The following is a 23,682-nucleotide window of genomic DNA, read 5'->3' as shown; positions in this document are numbered from 1 at the left end:
AGATTTATATTTACAGTATAATACTGCATGTACAGGTAGCTGTGTTGTGAACTGTAACTGAATATCAGAGAATCTCAGAGAATCTCACCATAATAATGCAAGATCTACACACTTTCAATTGACAAACCAACATCTAATTCTTAAAATATTTAGATCATGGAAATTAGGTATCAAAATATTAGATACCATAAAAACTTGAATAAATAGTAAATTTTCTAACAAATAGAAAACAATGTTATTTAATGTTATTGTGTTGTTATTATTATATTTTATTTTTGTAAATATAATGGCAGATAAATTGCATCATCAACAATTATTGAGGTCATGTACATATATTGTGTCGATATATCGATTATTGTGATAGGCCTACTGTTTTGGTATCATAACAAGCTTGTCAAACATGCATGACCACTAAGCAATGTCTAAGCAGTAGTACCGGTCTGAATGACAACAAACATAACTAGTGTTTTGGAAAATCTGTTAGAAAACAGTTATTTCAATAATTATGATTAGCATGTGACACAGACACTGCATAAAAAACTACAACAACAAATACTTACTTTAGGAGGATGGGGGAGGGCAGCGTGAGGTTGAGACTTTGACATCTGTAAGAAACAAATTCATGTATTACAAACAAGTCACTTAAAAATACATTAATGTGGCAGACTGTTCCCTGTTCAGATGCAGTGTATAAGTACAATCAGGGCTGTCACAACAATGGGGTGGGGCCAAGTGGCTGCAACCCTAGGTACAATGTGCAGGTATATATAATTACATATAATATATGTGAATAAAGCAAGAATCTGTTCAGGTTAGTCACTGTGCTGACTGATGCTTGCTAGGTTTATATGATTGCAAACTGCACAAAAACAACAACAGCAACAACATTAATGACAAACAAAATTACTTACATTTATGTAAATCTCACATCAGGAAGATCTGCATTCGATTTCATGGGCTGAAATAAATAGGCAGAAACATTACTGCTAAAAAAAACAAAAAGTACGTCACAATATAATTAATTAAGTTACATATTTTGATTACCAAATTATGGAAGCGTGGAGCTGCCACCCAGGCAAAAGAAAAATAGAGCTATGTCACGTTATAACGTGAAATGTTTATTGTTCTAACATTATGCTTTTCATGTTTGTATAATATAATATCACGTTATTACAATATACATAATTATCACGTTCGCACAATATTGTACGGACGTGATAATTATGCACATTTTTCGTACAATGTTGTTCAAACATGTTGTTCAAACGTGAAAAGTATATTGTATAAACATGATAGTATATTGTTAGAACGATAAACTTTTCACGTTATAACGTGATATACTTATATTTCTCTTTTGCCTGGGTGGCAGCTCTACGCTTCCGTGCCAAATAAGCGAGAATAAAGTAATATTATATGAGAAAAGGCACCTGCTAGCTTGATGATGGAGGCTTCTTAGACCGGCCACCCGCCTTTTGGCTTCTTGTCGCCACTCCACCAAATAAAGGTCCGTTTCCTCCATGCCGGCTAATTATTCATCCTCATTAAAATCTCGTATATGTTCAGTTGGCAGAATTGAGAATTTTACATCTTCCAACCACTTAATTAACGCGAACATAATCGGCTTGTTTCTTCCCGTCTCCTGTATCCGGCCGTTCCTCTTTTTTTTTTTTTTTTTAACTTTATTTATCACATTTTAGACATACAGTCGAGCAAAACAGGGATCACATAAAATATGACATTGTGGTAGTACAATGAGGAACAGAGAGAGTGACAAGGACAGTGAGACAAAAGTGAGTACAAAAAATAAAATAAATTAAGGGGAACATAAATAAACAAAAGTTTGCAAGAGCCAAAATCAAGTTAGCAGTTTCAATCGGTTATAGATGTTAACAGTCTTGAGAGCCTTAGTGTTTTTTGATGAGGAGATTGTCCTTATATATTGTGCAAGTTCCATTTTTAATACAAGAAGTTCAGGCTTTCTGCCGAGGACTTTGCTTTTGTGTATATGAAATTTTGCCAAAAATAAAACCAAATTTATAAAGAAGAAAGCATCATTGTCCTTGTCTTTAAAATTATAATAGCCAAAGATAACATCCTTATAGTATAGTTGAAGATTAGGGAGAACAGAGTCAGTAATAAACTTGTGGAAATCCTTCCAGAATTTACATGTAAATTTACATGACCAAAACAGATGAGAAACTGTTTCAGGTTGCTCTTGACAGAAGGTACAATTTACATTTATTTCAGCCATAAATTTGGACAAATATTGTTTGGTAGGGTAAAATTTATGAATCAACTTAAAGGAAATCTCTTTAATTTTGTTTGTTAAGAAAAACCTTTGTGGTAAAGTCCAAACTTTTTTCCATTCAATATCTGTTACAAAATTGGCCCAATAAAATATGGCTGATGGAACAGAGACCATTGCATCCTGAAAGAGAGATCTTATTTTGGTATTTATAGATTTATGAGAAGAAAAGCAAACATTGCCAAGAGAAGAATGTAACACATCCGGGGGAGTGACCTGTAGTGGAGCACTGTGGGAGCATCTGTGTAACATGGACAGACCCGATGGGATGGCATCGAACACTATTGAGAATTCTTTAGGCGTTATCGGTACATTGTATCTCCTGAGGAACTCAGAGTAATTATATAAGAGTCCATCTTCTCTATATAACTGACTAACCAAGATTATTCCATTATTAAACCAGTTATTTAAAAAAAGAGTTTTATTTTTATAAATAATATTGCAGTTATTCCAAATAAAACAGTTTTGTGGAGAGAAATTGTGTTTGTAAATCAGCGCCCATGCCAAAAGAATTTGTTGATGAAAGTGAGAAAGTTTCAGTGGTATTTTTGGAATACTATAATTGCAGAGCAGTAGGAAGTTAAGGCCACCTAAATTAGAGAACACATGATGTGAGATAAAGTTCCAGATAGAAGTGGGATTTCTTAAATACTTTTTAATCCAGTTTATTTTAAAGGTGTTGTTAAGAGCACCGAAATCAATAAAATTTATACCTCCTTTATCATATGAATTTAAAGCTACTGATTTACGCAAGTAGTGAGTTTTATTTTTCCATAAAAAATTGTATAATAATTTGTTAATTGACTTACAGGTTGTATTATCAACATGTAGTGACTGGGCAGCATAGGTTAGACGGGAGATACCTTCAGCCTTCGATAGCAGAACTCTACCCTTCAACGACAGGTCTCGCTGTAGCCAATGATTAAAGATTTTTTGGGATTTATCTATAATAGGAATGAAGTTTGTGGAGCATCTGGATTGCTCATTTTTTATTATTTGAATTCCAAGGTATCTTACAGAGTTTCTTACAGGTATTCCATGAATTGAAGTTGCTAAACAACTTTTAACTGGTAAAAGTTCACATTTATGCAGGTTGAGTGAAAGTCCGGAGGCTTTAGTGAATGGCTGTATATTGTTAATGGCCACTGAAACTTGCGAGGCGTCTCTGAGGAAGAGAGCTGTATCGTCTGCCAGCTGACTTATGAGTATTTCTCTGTTAGCAATAACCAGGCCTTTTAAAGAACTGAGTTTAATGTATGAATTAAGGAGTTGCACAGAAAGAAGGAATAAATATACGAATAGGGGGCAACCCTGCCTCACTCCACGCTTTAGAGAGAATCTTGGGGAAATACCAGTGGCAAGCTTTATGGAGCTGTTACTATTGGAATACAGTGTCCGAACGGCATTACAGAACGACTGACCAAACCCAAATTTATTTAAAGCAGTAAAAATAAACTCATGCTCTAAGGAGTCGAACGCCTTGTAGAAATCTAAAAAAAGAATAAGACTATCATCCTGTACAAGTTCTGGGTAATCTATTATGTCTAAAATTAATCTTATGTTGTTTGAGATATGACGATTCTGCATGAAACCAGACTGACTCTCATCAATAACTTTATCTAATACAGGTTTCATTCTATTAGCCAGGATTTGTGCCAATATCTTATAATCATTATTCAGTAAAAAGATTGGTCGCCAATTGTCTAAGAGCAAAGGATCCTTTCCTGGTTTTGGAATGAGGGTGATCAAACCTTGACATAAAGTGGGAGGGAGTGCACCTCTATCCATACTTTCCTTAAAGACTTCTAAAAGAAACGGGGCTAAACTGTCAGCGAACTGTTTGTAAAACTCGGCAGTAAGGCCGTCAGTTCCAGGTGATTTGTTAATCTTTAGATGTTTTATAGCATCTGCAACCTCAATCAAAGAAATTGATCTGTCGCAAAGCTGACTATCCTCCTCATTCAGCTGAGTAATTTTGTCTAAAGAATTAAAAAAAAGTCAGACAAGCTTCAGGGCAATAACTAGAAGAATAAAGTTTGCAATAAAAGTTTGAACAATATTTTGCTATGGTATCCTTATCATTAGAAATTGTCCCATTAATATTTAGTTGTAGGATGGAGTTGGTGTTAGATTGATGCTTTTCAAGTCTGAAAAAATAGGCTGAATTCTGCTCTCCTTCTTCGAGCCATTTCCTGCGAGACCGAATAAATGCTCCGTCAGCCTTGCGTTTGTAAATCTCATCTAACCTATGCTGCAGGTCAACCAGTTTTATCTTATCAGATTCACTGAGGGTGTCTATTGGTTTGGAAGTAAGGCATGTGATCTTTTGTATCACTTGCGTCTCATCAGATCTTCTTTTTTTTGCTAAATCACTGCTATATTTTCTAAAGAATTTTCCAATTTCATATTTCAAAAGTTCCCAGTTACTACAAAATGTATTATTTGTGAGAGCTTTACTCCAATAAAGTTTAATGAATCTCTGAACTTCACAAATCACTTCTTTATGCTCAAGAATGGTACTATTTAACTTCCAGTAAGAGGTTTTAGTGATTAGGGAGGATGACAACGGGATTGATAAGCTAACCATTTTGTGGTCTGAGAGTGGTGTAGGATAAATATCCGTTTTAACTTTTTCTAAATCTTTTGAGATAAGCCAAAAATCGATACGTGAGTGTCTGGTTTGAGTCTTATTACACCATGTATAAGCTATCTGAGATGAATGAGAATCCCTCCAAGAATCGACTAAGTTGAATCTTTGTGCAAACAGTCTTATGAATGAGTTAGAGTCTGAACTTCTAGAAGGCCATCTGTCCAAATAGCTGTTAAACACTGTATTAAAGTCTCCACCAAAAATAATAAAAGAATTGGGATATTTAGATAACCAGCGCAGTAGGCGCTCCTCCAACCTATCAAAATATAGTTTATTCTCCCTCTGACAGTTAAAACCATACACATTGACTAAAATATAGATAGAGTGTGCAGCCTCAACTATTAGAAAAATGTAATGACCATCTTTATCTATGTCAGAATACAGGATTTTACCATTAAATCTTCCTTTAAGTATGCAGACACCAGCAGCATGCTCTGTACCATGGGACATCCACAGATCATCTCCCCATTGCGATCTCCAAAATTTTTTTTCTTGTTCTGTTGAGTGAGACTCTTGTATAAAACAGAAATCTGAATTGAACTGCTTGCAAAACAAAAAAATAGCCTTACGTTTAACATTGTTTCTTAAACCTCTTGCATTTAAAGAAATAACAGACAGAGACATAATGATAGTAACAAAAATTAAAAGTGACAAATAAGAAAAAGCTTAGACCAAGTAAATGAAGAACAGTTGAATTGGGAACCTGGTCACTTAAGAGAGTCCTATATAAGATGAGAACTGCAACCCCTGAGTAAGGAAATTGTGAACTTGAATAATAATAGGAATACAATAGCCTAAATTGCAGCCAAACTGAAGACCAATAAACTTATAACAAATAAACTGCATCAGTTTAACTCTGATCGTTTTATGAGTCCAACAACAAAAACAAACAAACAAAAAAAGAACGGCAGTGAAACCAAGTTAATCTTAAGATACTTCAGTTTTCACCTTAAAATACCTTGGATCAAATTATAGGGGTGGAAAAATCTCTTTTCCCTCCACGAACGCACGACCTCCTACGAAGAACGCCAGCTTGTTTTCTTTGCGCGCAGCTTCCACAGACGGCCAGAGTCTGTTTCTTCGGGCGCGGTCGTCAGGGGACAGATCCTCAGCCAGCTTTAGGTTGTTACCTTTCAGGTAGGTGGACTTCTTAGCAGCGCGCCAGACAGCATCGCGGTAGATCCTGGATGTAAACTGAATGATGATTCCCCTGGGTTTGTCACGGCTGGGGCGGCAGTCGTGTGGAGGTGAGGAAGGAGGATCCAAAAGCAGACAGTGGCGGAGGTGCAAGTGGGTTTTATTTACAGTGCACAAATAACCAAGGTGTGGGCAGAACTGAACATAAACCTAAACTGGAAAAGCTAATACAAAAGGAGGACATGGAGCGAGGGGCAAAGAGACGCGGAGCAGAGACACAAATGAACACAGACGACGCGACGAGAAGCACAGGCAGACACCAACTATAAATACACACACCAGGTAATCAGGAAATGGCACACAGGAGGGCAACACAGCTGGGAGGAATCAGGGCTGATGGGACAGGGGAAATGTAAACTGAACATACTCACATCAGACAGAGACCTTCACAATAAAACAGGAAACTCAGACACGAGGAACCAAACAAGACACAGAACTAAACAGACAGCTTCACAAACAGGCGGGGTGACACGATAGACAGACAGAGACACAGACACAGACTCAAAGGCAGACCGAATATAACACATAGAACTCAAACAATAATAATCAACATCATCATAATAAACTAGAAAATGATAATAAACTGAAAGCGCTGGGTCACCGACCCAGGACCATGACAGTACCCCCCCCTCAAGGGCTGGCTCCAGACAGCCCAGCAGAAACACAAAAACTGACCAAAACAAAACAGAAAACAACCCGACCAGGGCGGGCGGAGGGGGTCCAGGACGGAGGGACAGAGACCAAAAGGCCCAGATGGCCAAGTTTAGGGGGCCGACAGCGCAGGAGGCCAAAACAGTTCAGTTCCGGAGGCCGACCATGCGAATGGCAGTGGCAGTGGGGCAGGTCCGGAGGCCGGCCACGCAGTAGGCAGTGGCGTGGAAACAGTTCTGGGGCCAACCGTGCAAACGGCGACGGCGAGGAAGCAGTTCTGGAGGCCGACCGTGCGGACGGCGACGGCGACGAGGAAGCAGTTCTGGGGGCTGACCGTGCGGACGGCGACGGCGGCGGGAATGCAAGTCCGGGGGCCGGCCACGGTGACAAAGCTGCCGACCGTGCGGACGGTGACGGCGGCGTGAAAGCAAGTCCGGGGGCCGGCCACGGTGACAAAGATGCCGACTGTGCGGACGGTGACGGCGGCGTGAAAGCAAGTCCGGAGGCCGGCCACGGTGACGAAGATGCCCAACATGCGGCCTGGCAGATGACCGACGGTGTTGAGGCGGCAGTTGGGGACCTGAAGGCTGCGTGGCCTTCGCAGCACCAGACGAGACGGAAGCTGAGGCTGGACCAGACGAGACGGAAGCTGAGGCTGGACCAGACGAGACGGAAGCTGAGGCAGAGGCTGGACCAACCAGACGAGACGGAAGCTGAGGCAGAGGCTGGACCAACCAGACGAGACGGAAGCTGAGGCAGAGGCTGGACCAACCAGACGAGACGGAAGCTGAGGCAGAGGCTGGACCAACCAGACGAGACGGAAGCTGAGGCAGAGGCTGGACCAACCAGACGAGACGGAAGCTGAGGCAGAGGCTGGACCAACCAGACGAGACGGAAGCTGAGGCAGAGGCTGGACCAACCAGACGAGACGGAAGCTGAGGCAGAGGCTGGACCAACCAGACGAGACGGAAGCTGAGGCAGAGGCTGGACCAACCAGACGAGACGGAAGCTGAGGCAGAGGCTGGACCAACCAGACGAGACGGAAGCTGAGGCAGAGGCTGGACCAACCAGACGAGACGGAAGCTGAGGCAGAGGCTGGACCAACCAGACGAGACGGAAGCTGAGGCAGAGGCTGGACCAGGCGACGGCGTGGGTGGAGACACTGACGCTGGACCAGGCGACGGCGTGGGTGGAGACACTGACGCTGGACCAGGCGACGGCGTGGGTGGAGACACTGACGCTGGACCAGGCGACGGCGTGGGTGGAGACACTGACGCTGGACCAGGCGACGGCGTGGGTGGAGCTGAGACCGGACCAGGCGACGGCGTGGGTGGAGCTGAGACCGGACCAGACAAAGGCGAAAGCGAAGGCGGACCAGGACCAGACGAAGGCAGAGCTGGAGCTGGACCAGACGAAGGCGGAGCTGGACCAGGACCAGACGAAGACGAAGACGGAGCTGGACCAGACGAAGGCGGAGCTGGACCAGGACCAGACGAAGCAGATGAGGCAGAGGCCGGACCAGGCGACGGCGAAGTTGATGGTGGTGAAGCCGGACCAGGCGACGGCGAAGTTGATGGTGGTGAAGCCGGACCAGGCGACGGCGAAGTTGATGGTGGTGAAGCCGGACCAGGCGACGGCGAAGTTGATGGTGGTGAAGCCGGACCAGGCGACGGCGAAGTTGATGGTGGTGAAGCTGGACCAGGCGACGGCGTGGATGATGGTGGTGGAGACTCTGAGGCTGCAGCTGGCGTGGGCGATGATGGTGGAGACTCCGAGGCTGCAGCTGGCGTGGGTGGAGACTCCGAGGCTGCAGCTGGCGGCAGCGTGGAAGCCGGAGACGGAGGCGCTGCAGCAGGCGGCGGCGTGGACAAAACAGTGGATACGGCTGCTGCTGCAGGCGTGGATGCGGCCGCTGGTGGAGCAGCTGGTGGCTGGACGGGCTCCTCGGGCCCTCCAGCTGGCGAAGCAGGAAGCTGGCTAGGTTCTCCTGAACCTCCAGCTGACGAGTCTTGGGGCTGGACGGGCTCCTCGGGCCCTCCAGCTGACGAGTCTTGGGACTGGACGGGCTCCTCGGGCCCCCCAGCGAAAACAGTCTCAGAACCAGTGGGCACTGGAGCCCCTGGCACACACAGGACAGAACCAGCAGGTGCGGGGACCTCTGGCAGACGCAGAACAGAACCAGCAGGTGCGGGGACCTCTGGCGGGCACAGAACAGACTGCAGCTGCGCGGAGCACCGACCCTGCTCAGGCAGCGACAGCCGGGTGCAGTCCTCAGCTGGGTTCTTAGCCTCCAGGGGTCCAGAGTCTGCTGGGGGCCGAAACCCAGCCTCTGGGGAGGCCCTGGGGCGAATAACCGTATCTAAATTAGCCAGTTTCTGAGAAACTAGAGTGGTTTTATTGGGTTTGTCTCTCCGCTTAAAATGGGTGCTAGGAACGGGATTCAAAATGGGTGGCACAGACACAGCCTCCAGTATGGAGGGAGCGAGTGACCGGGCTAATGGAATAGATGCAGGCTGGGCTAATGAACTGGCTAAAGGCTGATGTACTGTTTGAGGTGAGACTGGAGTTGGTAGTGGAGTGGATGAAACCCAGTCAGTTACTGTTTTGGATGTTTTGAAAATGCCAACTTGTGAGAGGTCAGTTACCACGAAGGTAGGTAAGCGCCGTGAACTGTCTCTACTCTCCCCATGAACAGCCCCAGAAAAAACAGTCCCAGAAGCACCAGCGTCCTTAAAACTCACCACAGCTGGTCGCACAGGGGTCCCTGAATCCGGCTGTGGGGTGAAGCGCCGGTGGCGCGAATGTTTCCTCCCCACCGCTGACGGCTCCAACAGGCAGGGAAAAACCCCTGGGGGGTCGGGCCGTGAAACCTCCGGTGGGTGAATCTGAGACGGCTGCTTTGTGGCGGTCGTTGTCCGTTGTTGCGGGGCAGAAGCTTCCGAAGCTTGCACCGCTTCCCGGGCTTTATGCAGATCAGCGATTAAGTCAGTAAATCCCCGGACCTGGTGGAGATAGGGATTTCCGGCCAGGATAGCCTCAATTGCATTTATCCCCACAACCTTCGCTCGTGCATTGGAGGTGTGGGTTACCCAGTCCACCAGGCGTAGGGCGCGTGTGAGGTCGCTCTCCCCGGACAAAGCTGCTGGATCCATCTTGTGGTCGCGTCGTACTGTCACGGCTGGGGCGGCAGTCGTGTGGAGGTGAGGAAGGAGGATCCAAAAGCAGACAGTGGCGGAGGTGCAAGTGGGTTTTATTTACAGTGCACAAATAACCAAGGTGTGGGCAGAACTGAACATAAACCTAAACTGGAAAAGCTAATACAAAAGGAGGACATGGAGCGAGGGGCAAAGAGACGCGGAGCAGAGACACAAATGAACACAGACGACGCGACGAGAAGCACAGGCAGACACCAACTATAAATACACACACCAGGTAATCAGGAAATGGCACACAGGAGGGCAACACAGCTGGGAGGAATCAGGGCTGACGGGACAGGGGAAATGTAAACTGAACATACTCACATCAGACAGAGACCTTCACAATAAAACAGGAAACTCAGACACGAGGAACCAAACAAGACACAGAACTAAACAGACAGCTTCACAAACAGGCGGGGTGACACGATAGACAGACAGAGACACAGACACAGACTCAAAGGCAGACTGAATATAACACATAGAACTCAAACAATAATAATCAACATCATCATAATAAACTAGAAAATGATAATAAACTGAAAGCGCTGGGTCACCGACCCAGGACCATGACAGGGTTGGTTGTTGTTGGACTTCTTGGGCCCGATGCGGTGGACGGTGTCAACGACGTCGGGGAATTTATCTTGCATCTCCGGTAGGACTGATCTACAGACTTTGATTACCTCCTGCCGCATATCCTGCTTGTCCCTCTCGGTCAGACCGTAGAGCTTCAGATTCCAACGGCGTGAATAGCTCTCCAGGTGAGAGATGCGCTTTTCCTGTGCTTCAGCGATTGCTTTATATTTTTCGAGCTGTGCCTCAACACTGACAACTCTGCTCTTCATATCATTTAACTCAGCACAGACAGCATCAAATGACTCCTTAACAGCTGTGATATGTTCAGTGTTCTCTTGGACAGCTTTTTTCATCTCGGAGATGGCTATGGAGTTGTTACTCACCATTTTTTCAAGAGTGTCCGACCTCGAGTTAATCAACATGGTAAGTGATGAGAGCTGGGAGAGAACCGTAGATGTCTCCGTATCCGCAACTTTTCTTAGCTTACCAGCGGGAGAGGCACATGGAGTGATAGGGAGAGGGGGAAACTCTTCTTCCATCCGTGAATACTGAAGCGGTTCGGAAACTGCCTCCAAATAGTCGTGCATGGAGTCGATGAGAGTATTTTTAGTGTCGGCGGGCATCTCAGTAGCGAGAGAAGACTGAGCAGCTTGGCTAACATTAGCAAGCTTGCTAACGGAGCCGCTGTTAGCATGCAACTTCTTAGATTCGGACTTTCTCTTCTCGGGTTTGCTCATTTTGGTTCACAAATAGATACCAAAATGAGAAGTAAAAGATGACTATTGCGTAGGCGTAAATAAAGTCTCTGTTCACTGTGTGTAATATATATTTAAAAAAGGCCAGGTTCGCAGAGCTCAGCGATACGTGACTGCTCAGAGCGCCATCTTCGCGGGCAGGCCTCCGGCCGTTCCTCTCACTGTCGGAATTCGCGCCTCAGAGACGTCATTATTTTTAAAAAAAAAAAGGAAGAAAGAAAGAAAGAAAGAAACAGCAACAACTAATAAAGAGAGTTTTTGCACGTTCATTGCACATTTGTGGGAATGTTTAAATATTTAATTTTTATTAATTACTTTTCATTATATCTTTATTTTTTAAACCACCATGGCAATGCGCATGCGCATACTCTTCTGCACGCAAAGGGCTTTGGAGTAGACGTAATGTCGCAATGCATTGTGGGAGCTCAGCACCATCTTGGCAGGCCACGAATCAAAACAAGATTGCTACGAACCATTCTGAAACGTAGTTCAAAAGAAAATGATGGTATAGAGACAGATTGTGTCCAGATGCAAAGAGACGGTACTTGATTGTTGAAATGTGGACCCGTATGAAATATAGCCGTGGAGTAGAAACCCTGAAGACCAAACCGCTATTGACTTAGCATGATCTACTCCCGTACCTTGTCTGTGGAGTCAGAGCATACACGGCGCACCAATTTCGCAATTATAAATCTCTGGAGGCGCACATCCACTTCACCAAGGATTGGGTACAAGATTTGGCTATTTTTAAGCCTCCACGTTGTGAGTACGCCGTCATTCAAGCAAAGGTAAGTCAGCTTGAGTACTGTGAGTAAAATGCGTTTGATTCCCCCCGAACATTCAAATTAGTGCAGCATAAATTCATTCATGAGGGGGAAATTACAGTGAGAACACGTGGATGCTCTGTTAGAGGGATAACATAGTGAGTTCAGTGCATTGATGTGACATTGTCCTGAAGGATTTAGTTATTCTTTATGGTTAAAGAAATTGCCCTAATTAATTCATATTTATTATAAATAATCCTAATTACACATCTTGCTTCATTGTTTGTGTGCTGTGTCACTAAAAATACATTCTGTTTTAGTTTTATACATTGATTAATGACCTGCAGAATCTCCTTATCATATTAGGTGTCCATAATTGTCACTTAAAGTCGAACATTATGCTTTCTCCATCTTGAAAGTGATTACATCCTTGCATTGCATACTTTAGGTTCATTTTTTTGCTGATAGGTTTCTAAAAAGAAACATGCAGATTTAAAATATAACATGCAGGGTTCTATAGATGGATACATAAAAACACTTTATTTGTTACATTTATGATAAATGGATTTGAAAGTAAATAAAACACATTTATGTCGGCCTTGGCTTATTAAAGTTCTTGTCTTTAAATGAACTTTGTCTGTGTGTGTTTCAGGTCCTGCACTCTTAAAGACTGAATTGCAGCATTGCAGCCACAGGTCATTGTGAGCATCACAGGGAAGGTTGAAGCCGCCCACTGCAGCTGTATGGCCGGAGTCATGGAGACCTGCAGCCATGTCGCTGCTCTTCTGTTTAATGTAGAAGCAACAGTGTGGATCTGTGGCACAAGGACTGTTACAGATGAACCTGCATACTGGGTTTTGCCTGGTAATATGACCAAGATACAGCCAGAGGTTGGCCATAAGACAGACTTCTCCTCTTCAGCTGCCCTTAAAAAAGGTTCTTGATCAAAACATAAACAGACCATCCGTATTGAAAGGTAAAAGGAGCCGTCCTCAAAAAAGTAAAGTTCCACCTGCTACTGTGGAGGAGTTGGATCAACTGATGGGACAATATTTTTCCAAGCATAGTTCTGTTCTGAATAACCCATAATGTTTTAGTTTAGGGGGCCATGTAAATACTTTGCATTTACTGAATATGTACTTACTAAGTACCACTGTTCAAAAGTTGAATAAAGAAACAAAGAAATGTTTGCCTATTTTTAATTAAAAGCACTTTGTAGAACATCAAATCAGTTACAATGTAGAATCAATGTCATGTATAGTTTACAAATGACAAAATGTTCACATAAAATCATGACAGCATTTAAACAATATCACCCACTGCTAGCATTCTGTAATTTACTGTCTCTTTTGAAAACTTATCACTACATAAACAGCACAAGACTTAAGAGTATTTAACAAGAGTATTTTCCCCTGGTTTTACTAACACACTGGGGCACATGTTCACCAAAACGCAGCAAACCTTTGCCATCTTATCCAGGAGGGTCACCTTTTTACCCACACATGGAAGAAGTAATCTGATTGGCATGGTGGTATGTAGCATGTAGTTTGAAGCAGGGATTTTGTAGTGCCCCATGTGTAGTGTTGGAACCCAGTCAGGATTTATTTCATTCATTTCATAGGCTGGTTTGCTGCAATAATGTCAAATAATTAGCAACTCTATAAATAGAAGGTAGTTCTGCATGTTTGTTCTAAGTTTGTGCTATGATCTCAGAGCGCATTGAAAATAAAACTAACAGGCTATAAAGAATAATATGAACTTATTTAGAACTTACCTGAATGAAAATACTGGAGCAAACCAACAGATCTGGGGATGGTAGAGAACTGAATATCAGCTCGTCTCACAGCTGCTATCCAGGCTAGACGCCTTCTTTTGGTAACATCCAACACATAAGCTCCCTCATGATGCTTCCAGGTGAGGAAACAATGAAAGGAGAGCCTGTTTTCAAGCTTATTCCTTTGCCGGTAATGCAATCTAACATTACAACCGGCCACACAGCAAGCATTTGTTTGGCCTGCTAATATGGCGCCTCGACCAAAAATCCTGGCTACGCCCCATCCCGTAAGATCACGCTCCAGAGTCCTATTAACATATGGATCTAGAAAGAAGACGCTGCATTTTTAACTCTGAGGGAGATGGAGAATGAGCCTATTTCCAAAAAGTGGAGTGTGTTCCTTTAAGTACGATATTGTATATATTGTCAAAAACTAAAGTGTACATAGCAGTTGTTGTATCTTGTTTACTGTATCACTGACAGATAATTTCAAAGTCAATGAACGCTACATTATAGTGAGATATTGTGTAATGTGAAATACTGTAAGCAAATGAATAAACAACCTGATTCGTGATAGACGTTTGACTCTCTTTTGTTTGAATCCAACTGTTTTTTGCAGATGTGCATAAAACATGTTGTTACTTTTAGTATTATTATCATTATCATCATTATTGCACTAAATACATTTTAAATAACGGATACTTTGATATACATTCTACTGTAAGGTTGGAAATGTATTTTCTTCACCCTAAAATATGTTTTGAAATGTATTTTGGTTTGAAAGAAATATATTTTCAATTTCAAAAATATATTTTTTTGGAGCATCACAATTACAAAATATATTTACCATTTATTTGAAATATATTTTGGTCAGGGAAAATGTATTTTTTTTACCGTATGGGCGTTTGCGAGGTGCGCCTGCTGCTTGCGGCACAGGGAGGAAAGGGCGGAGCGGCGGGGGATTCTCTGGCTGGCTGGAGCAGCAAAAATTACCAACTCGCAAAATAAAACAAATTACAAACAAACCAACAAACACGAAAACACCAGACATCATGATACAGACTTATCATTTGCACCGATGTTTTTTCAAAATTCTATACTCGAAAAGTGAGCGCGAGAGCCCTCGGTGCGCCTGCTCGCTGCTGAAGTCAAAGTAAACTTTATTGTCATCTCCGCTACATACAGTCCAGTATATAGAGAGACGAGACGACGAGGCTCCAGTTACAACAGTGCAAGTAAACAAACAATATATATAAGAAGAGTAAGAAAATAAATATACACTTTAGGACTCGGGGTAAAGGGATCAATAACAATTTAAAATGTATATTTTATATTTTGTTGATCTAAAGTCTCACACACAACTCGTTTTTAAACTTCTTTTCTCATTTTTTAAATGAGAAAGAAGAGGAGGAGTGTAGCGACTTCCACAGTCGCTAGAGGCCGGGGACTGAGCCTGTCTATTTGCCTCTCAACTTTACGCAGTAATGCGAGAGGTGGAATTGCTTGCTTGTTTATTAAAGTGCTTGAAAAGTTTACAGAGCAATGTTATCGGCTCGCGATTCAAACTCTTAAAACATCACAGGCTCTAATGCAACAAGGGGAAACTCGTTGTGCTGCGGTCAACAAAAACTACGGCTACCCAGCCCTCCTCTCTGTCAAAATCAAACCAGTGAAAGACAGACTGACAACGCCCTCTTAATGTCGCCGCTAGCACCCACGTGACTCCCGTTACACATCACCATAGCAACCAAACAAATGAAAACCGAGTGATCATTAAAATTCAATACATTTAATTATGACTCCTACAAGGAGAAACGAGCAAAAGATACAGGTAAGCAGATGTGTCATTGGATAATGGCAGGTCATGTATCCTAAAACATTAAGAATCAGGATACTTTCTTAATCCCTAAGGAAATTATTTGGGTTACAGTTCCTCCAAGAAGAAATGGTAAAAATAGTAACAGTAACAGACTAAACTCCAAACAATATATACAATAATATAATATTAATTAATCAGTGTCAATTGTTGATTTATCCTGTTCTCATTGTATGACGAATTATGATGTCTGTTTAGTAGCCGTTTGCATACAACGTTTGCATACAATGCATATTTCGTCTCTTACTTCGTGTGTGTGTGTGTGTGTGTGTGTGTGTGGGGGGGGGGGGGTGCCAGAGGGGGTGTTCGCCCAGGGCGCCAAACAGGCTAGGACCGCTACTGTGTGGCAGTTTAAATCAGAGGGGACATGGTGCGTTACAAAGCCCCGACGACGGAGGATCGATCCAGAGGAGAGTTTCATTATTCATTATAAACCTGAACTCTGTGTGGCGCAGCTGACCCGATGAACACCGAACATTCACCATCAGATCTGGTTTAGTGGAGACACTCTGAGTGCCAAATGTAAACGCGATACGTGAGGGAGAGCGACATCTGTCCACAGGAAAGAGGAAAGAGAGCAAGACAGGACACACTCAGGGAGGAGAGCAGCGCGTGAAAACTGATGAAGATGGTTATGATGTCACAGGAGGTCACAAGAAAAAAGTAAGCATTGCCGTAAAGAGGCTGCTCATGCTGGAAAACAATCGGAAATTCTGGAAATTCAAATAATTCTGTAAAGAAGAGTGAGCAGAGCTCCTCCGCAGACACGTGAAAGACTCGTTGCAGGATAACACAAACACTTGATTTCAGGTCTTGGCGCCAAGTGTGACACAACTAGTTATTATTTATGGGACAATTATTGCAGGGAGATTTGGGAAGTTTTCCCCTAATAAATGTCTAATGTTCACATTTGTTTGATCTGAAACATGTGGGTGTGAAAAAACCAGCCCTGGACAGCCTAAATCCCAACAGCCAATAAGAATACTTTGTTTTTTCCGCTGCTTTATGTTGACAGGATTCAGAGACAATGGAGTACAGAGCACCACAGCTGGCCGTAGATTTTCTGAACGATCACTTCTGTGGAAATCGTGGAGACGCTCAGGTTCTCGATGTGGCCTGCGGATCTGGACTGGCTGCAAAACTGGTGAACCAATAACTGGAAAACTCTGGAAGCTGGCACCTTCCAATAACTGGAAGGAGCCGTCACTCTGAGCTGATTTGAGACCTATAGATGTTTAAAATGCTGATGTCACAAATGGGATTCAGGAAGTTTTACTGTGGTCAACATTTTTATGAATCACACGTGAGGACATGTTCAGATTGATCTAATTATGGAAAAAACAACATTTTAATGAATCCCAAATCAGTTTTGTAAAATAGTAAATGCAAACATGAACTTACCGTCTTACATGTGATTCTTTTTGAAAGTGGGAAATTTCAGCAGTTATTCAAAATCTGAGAAATTCATCCTCAGACGAACATCCAGAGTTCATGCAGGCTCAGAACTGATCGTCTTTTCTCTGTATTTAGATGTTTGACCTCGGCTTCAAACACTTTGTGGGAGTGGATGGTAGTAAGGGCATGCTGGAACAAGCTGCTAAGACTGGCCTTTATCGGGAGCTCAAACTGGCCTTACTGGGAACAGACCCACTGCCTGCACAGACTGGTACATCACACTCACACTCTGAGCTAACAAAGCAGATAACCCGACAGACACATTAGCACCACAGACAAGAAGACAGCACCGCCAGCTGATAGTAAAACAACACAATTGAGAATAACAACACCTGAGGTTTTATAGGATATGGGGACTGAAAGTGCCAAAATAAAAAACCAAAGAAATGCATAAGTAATGAAATTGTTCATTAATAACTTAAATTTTTATTTTTTTTACTTTAAAAGATAGTTAATTACTTAACTATTAAGTATTTGATCATTCATTGGCTACAGCTCAACATGAATTTATTTTATCTGTCAACCCCACCCGTCAAAGTCAGGGGGCGGTGCTAATGCTGATGTAGTCAAAACTTTTGCTACTTATTTAATTTTATAAATATAAAAAATACTTTTATTGAGGATATTGATTAGTTAGATGCTCAAAATATATTTATGTCAATAATGGTCTGAAACTGCAGCGCATCACGGATCAAAAACAGAAGAAAAAGGAGGGAAGACGAACAGTAAAAGCAAAAACAAGACATGAAAAAACCTCACAGAGTAAAACAGGAAACTATCCATGAGATGAAGATTAAAACTAAAAACACTTACAGAGGAACACAGGAGGCTCTACTGCAAAGACACGATAGAGGAAGGAACACGAGAACATTACACGAGAAAGAAGTGCAAAACAAAAGAGGAACCAAAACGTAGAAAAACCCACAACGTGACAATGCCAACTTTTCACCCCAAAACAACTAACTCCTCTAACTCCTCTGTAACTAACTCCTCTGTAACTTACTCCTCTCAAACTCCTTTTACTAACTCCTCTCCCTCCTGGTCTGCTTCTGCTTTCAGGTGGGTTTGATGTGGTGATCATTACTGGTGCTTTACGTAATGATTTTGTGCCGGTCAGCGTTATCAGGGAGCTCTGCAAAGCTACTAAACCAGGTAACCAACCAACTTTCAAACAAACAAACTGATGTTAATCTGAGTGAGATATTTTTTCAATTTAATCTAAAACCATTTATCTGATGTGATGAACTCAGACTCTTCTTTAGCTTTCAATAATAACATAATCAATGCTGTGATGTGATTTTTAGAAGATGTCTTGATGCATCTCAATCATCCAGGTAAGTAAATCTCCAAAAGTTGATTCTGTTCATCTGAACGTTTTCAGTGGGAGAAACGTTTCGTCATCATCCAGGTGACTTCTTCAGTCTCAGCTGACTGCAGGTTTCTCCAAATCTTATAAACACATTTGCATAATGACTGAAACCAGCCCACTGAATGAACAATGGGCTGTGAGGTCAGTTCCTTTAATATGCAAATTCTCATGACCATTGATCAATAACCATGAGTCCCATTCACAGAGAGCTGGGGAATGGCTGCAATCACAGCATTGTAAGATGGTGACAGATGGACCCTTAGGCCCCCTCCTCGATTCAGAGATGGTCTTTCCCTTTTCACGTAAATGGCCTCCTTGACTCCGCCCTCAAACCAGCGTTCCTCCCTGTCCAGCATGTGAACATCCTCATCCTTGAAAGAGTGTCCACTGGCCTGTAGGTGTGAATAGACTGCAGAGTCCTGGCCTGACGAGGTGGCTCTTCTGTGTTGTAGCCAGAGGTTGTTTGGTTTCCCCGATGTATAAATCCTGGCACTTAACAGCGTACACTAAGTTACTCTGTTTGTGTCGGGGGACCCGATCCTTGGGGTGGACCAGTTTTTGGCGCAGCGTGTTTTGGGGTTTGAAAGCCACAGAGACCCGGTGTTTAGAAAAAATGCGTCTCAGCTGCTCCGATACTCCTGACACATATGGGATCACTACAGGTTTTCACTTAGGCAGCGGTTGTCCTTCTCTCCTGGATCAGTTGGAGCTTTCTTTTGGCGCCTTCCCAACTTTGACAAACGTCCAGCCGGGATAACCACATATACTCACTGATGACACCCAGTTTATGCTCCAGTGGATGATGAGAGTCAGACCTTTAAGTACTGATCTGTATGCGTTGCTGATCAATGGTCATGAGAATTTGCATAATCATAATGAAGGAACTGACCTCCCAGCCCAGTGTTCCTTCAGTGGGCTGGTTTCAGTCATTATGCAAATGTAGTGTTTATAAGATTGAAACCTGCAGTCAGCTGAGACTGAAGAAGTCACCTGGATGATGACGAAATGTTTCTCCCACAAAACGCTACGTCCAGATGAACAGAATCAACCTTTGGAAATTTTTAGACAGACCACCACACACCTGCTAAGGATATATATATATATATATATATATATATATATATATATATTAGGGGTGCAACGATACTCGTATCGATATTGAACCGTTCGATACAGTGCTTTCGGTTCGGTACGCATATGTATCGAACAATACAAAATTTTTAATTTATTTTATCAACTTTCCTTCTGACGGTGCTGTCTGTGTTGAGTGCTCAGTGGATCTGCGCTCGACAGTGCAGCCTAGGCGGAGTAGTCAAACGCAGATTCACTGAGCGCAGCGCAAGCTAGCAAGACAGAAGTTAAGCTCTTGTTGCAACATGGCAAATTGAACCTCCCCCACCCTCATTCAGATCTGGCGTTTGGAACTATTTTGGTTTTCATGTGACGTATGACCCTGAAGGTAAGCGAGTCATGGACTAAAGTAAAACAGTATGTTGGATGTGCCAGCAATGCTCAATTACATTGGTGGGAACTAGTGTGTTAGCGCAGTTAGCTCGTTAACGTGTTGGCCGTCCAGCCGCACGCACTGGGTGATCTGTGGTAGCTCGTTAACAGAGATTTGTGTTGTGGCGTTAACGTCATTTCAGATTAACGCTGACAGCACTAGTGGGAACACAACGAATATGACTGCACATTTACTCCGACATCATCCTCGTGCAAAGACAAGTGGAAGCAGACAAAAACAACAAGCACACATGCTACAAACTTTAGCCGAGTCATTTAGACAGCCGTTAGCACATGATTCTCCTTATGGGGACCTGATATGTTTAATATGCTGCTGAGAATATAGCCCAGAAGAAGCGTATAGTAGAGCTTTTATTTTGGAAAGAGCCATTTCTCTGTAATAAACTCTCTTTTCCAAAGATGAGGGATTTCTCCATCAGATAGATTTATTATTTTATTACTTTGTTGTTTCAGCAACATTAAATTTAAAAACTGTACTTTTGAGTTAAAATATATATTTATAATTTTAATAAATGACAAATTAAAAAGACATGAACATTTTTTTTGTATCGAAAAAATATTGAACCGTGACACCAAAGTATCGAACCGAACCGTAAATTTTGTGTATCGTTGCGCCCCTAATATATATATATATATATATATATATATATATATATATATATATATATATATATATATATATATATATAATAAAATAATCTGGTTGTTGTTGGGTCTTCAAATGACAGTAAATGGGACCTCAGATGAATAAAAACACACAATATGTGACAGCATGTGGCAGAGGACTCAAGCTCTCCTGACGTTGGAGCACATCCTACAGTGTCCAGCAAACCTGAGCAAACTTTCTGTTTTTCTAAAAAACGAAAAAGGTCATAAATTGTTGTGGTTTTGTTGTTTTTTTTTCTCCTTCAGGGGGCTACGTCTGCATGTCCAGAGTGGACCCAAAGTCCGAGTCTGGAAACAAATACAAAACATCTATGGAGCGTGAACTGCAGCTGATGGAGGAGGAGGGCCTGTGGAGCCCTGTCGATACCAAAGAGATGCACAACTACATGATGGATGTTTATAATGATAAAAGCCAGGATGAGAACAGAGAGGAATTCCTCCAGGGAACCATGTACCTGTACAGGAAGTCTCTTAATAAGCTGTAAAATTAGGAGTGGAGCCAAAAATGTGAGCTTACATATTTGTCGAGCTTGTGCTGGCGTTAGCGTTAGAGTACAGGGTGCCTTGGATGGTTATTGTTGTTTGTTGGTGATGGTGACGTTATCTATGTAAACCTTTATTTCAGTGGTCAGCACATAAACAACAAAGCTCAAAGTTTACTGAGTTTTTATTTCTTCCACTCGATGTTTTGCTTATGTTTCACAATTCTTCAGTCGATTTCAGCTCACGAGTTTTTAATGTCTCTCTCTTACATTGTCTCTGGTCAACACTCAGCATTAGTACACTGTCACTATTTTTACCTTTAACAGGGCCCTTAAACATATCTGCTTCAAGAGCACAGCATCAAGTAGCTAAACCAGTAGAAACCAGAAGTAGCAGGAATTCAATTCAACTAAGTTTTATTTATACAGCACCAAATCACAATAACAGTTGTGTCAAGGTGTTGTATACTGTAAGCAAAATATTCCACAGAGGAAATGGAGAAACCCTATGAGCACTTTGGCAACAGTGGGAAGGAAAAACTCCCTTTTAACAGCAAGAAACTTCCAGCAGAACCAGGCTCAGGGAGGGGCGGGGCCATCTGCTGTGATTGGTTGGGGTGAGAGAAGGAAGACAGGATAAAGACATGCTGTGGAAGAGAGACAGAGGTTAATAACAGATATGATTTAATGCAGAGAGGTCTGTTAACACATAGTGTTAACTATTAACAACTATTAAAGTTGATATCACTGAAAACAGGTACATACAAAAACCAAATAAGATTTTGTAACCATTAATAATCTGTTTTAAGCAGGAATAAAAAACAAGTTGATGTTTCAACTCATTGTAGGATGTTATCAGAATACTTTAATAATCCCTGTAATGAACCGCTGATCTTTACCATAAGTCATCCTTGCGGGGGTTGTCGGAACTATATGCGCAGTCGCACTAAGGACAGATGTGCTCAGAGGCATGCTCCGTAACGTGTATGGAGCGGTCTGTCGCGGCAGGAATAAGTTGTACAAAGTCCATCTAGACATGTGTGTCATGCAAGCTAGCAGCACCCCATGAGAAACGGGCCGAAGTGTTTAAGTGTTTACCGGAGTTTGCACCCTTGGCAAGCGGACTGAGGTATGTGATGAGAGGTGATCTGTTGTTATATTTTATTTAACCGAACTGTGTAACCCCTTTTGTTTTATTTAATCTGTGACTGTATATCTCAGAATTACTTGTTTGAACTTACCTGAATTGACATAAGCTCATTGTTGTTATTACTCATTGTTATAGTTCAAAAGGACTGTACGGTTATCAATTTTTTCTTATTTTATAGTTTTCACGGTGCTCAATGTCCAGAGAATGAGCCGTATGTGGTGAGGAAATAAATGGCTGCACCCGTTAGAGACTCTTCTGTCGTTCTTGATGCCAAGGGCTGCTACAATCCCTAAGGAAACTATGTGGGTTAAATTTGCTACAAGACACTAACATTAACAGGCTAAACTTATTTAAATAATACAATATGTTACACACAGGTTACAATGTGTATTCCTCTCCTGTGCTCAGGTTTACCAACCTACAACAGTGTAAAGTTGCAAACTGTTGCAAACTGCTCTTTCAAAGGCTTTAAAAGCACACGCTGCTAGGACGTGATTTCAAAATAAAGCGGACCACACCCATAGCTTGTTCTGCCTAGTTCAAATTCACAGGAACATAATTATATGAAATTCCGCTTGACGCGTCTTCAGTGGGAAAAACGTTTCGTCACTCATCCAACTGACTTCTTCAGTCAAGGAGGCCATTTATGTAAAGACCATCTCTGAGTCGAGGAGGCGGCCTAAGGGTACATCTGTCATGCTGTGACATGCACGCTGTGATTGCAGCCATTCTCCAACTCTCTGTGAATGGTACTCGTGGTTCTTGATCAAAGAATTAATCATTGATCAATCATCAGAATCAGAATCAGAATACTTTATTGATCCCTGGGGGAAGTTATTTTTTTGTTACAGTACTTCATTATAAACCAACATTAACAAGACAGACAATACGCTAACTAAGAATAGCACTATATATATATATATATATATATATATATATATATATATATATATATATATATATATGTGTATATATATATATATATATATGTATATGTATATATATAAAACAAGACTTTGTTTTGTAAGAAAAAAGATATAAACTAGCTTCAACACAGAAAACTTGCACTGACAAGCTAGTTTTGGCCTGGATTATGAAGAAATCAGCATACAATGAAGCATTTCATGTGATTTTTTCCATTCATATATATATACATATATATATATATATTAGGGGTGCAACGATACACAAAATTCACGGTTCGGTTCGGTTCGATACTTTGGTGTCATGGTTCGATATTTTTTCGATACAAAAAAAAAAATGTTCATGCCTTTTTAATTTGTAATTTATTAAA

The 23,682-nt window shown here is 42.1% G+C and overlaps 2 protein-coding genes and 1 long non-coding RNA gene across 4 annotated transcripts in view; 1 reads left to right on the top strand and 2 right to left on the bottom strand.

Moving 5' to 3' along the window:
* LOC148100731 (methyltransferase-like protein 27) overlaps positions 1 to 21,410 on the top strand; it is a 26,481-nt gene extending 5,071 nt beyond the window's left edge. For both annotated transcript variants that reach the window (XM_087848556.1, XM_087848557.1), the window contains 4 exons: positions 16,758 to 16,886; positions 17,273 to 17,408; positions 18,257 to 18,349; positions 21,003 to 21,410. In XM_087848556.1, coding sequence (XP_087704682.1) covers positions 16,758 to 16,886; positions 17,273 to 17,408; positions 18,257 to 18,349; positions 21,003 to 21,241 — 597 coding nt within the window. In that variant the 3' untranslated portion in view covers positions 21,242 to 21,410. The remainder of the gene's footprint in view (positions 1 to 16,757; positions 16,887 to 17,272; positions 17,409 to 18,256; positions 18,350 to 21,002) is intronic.
* Positions 578 to 1,452, bottom strand: LOC148100733 (uncharacterized). The gene is made up of 3 exons (XR_015719756.1): positions 1,428 to 1,452; positions 912 to 958; positions 578 to 605 (listed from the first exon to the last, which is right to left on the bottom strand). It is a non-coding gene; the product is annotated as an uncharacterized LOC148100733 (long non-coding RNA).
* Positions 6,916 to 11,310, bottom strand: LOC148100732 (uncharacterized). Its single transcript, XM_087847898.1, has 6 exons — positions 10,566 to 11,310; positions 8,888 to 9,981; positions 7,909 to 8,830; positions 7,820 to 7,861; positions 7,411 to 7,479; positions 6,916 to 7,343 (listed from the first exon to the last, which is right to left on the bottom strand). Exons 1-6 carry the CDS (start codon positions 11,308 to 11,310, stop codon positions 6,916 to 6,918), a joined length of 3,300 nt encoding a protein of 1,099 aa, XP_087704024.1.
* Positions 21,411 to 23,682: the final 2,272 nt, after the last annotated feature.

Source organism: Neolamprologus brichardi, chromosome 11 (genome assembly GCF_056152115.1).
Source record: "Neolamprologus brichardi isolate AB-2024 chromosome 11, ASM5615211v1, whole genome shotgun sequence".
In the NCBI taxonomy this organism is placed as follows: Eukaryota; Metazoa; Chordata; class Actinopteri; order Cichliformes; family Cichlidae; genus Neolamprologus; species Neolamprologus brichardi.
This window is presented reverse-complemented; position numbering and strand designations above follow the sequence as displayed.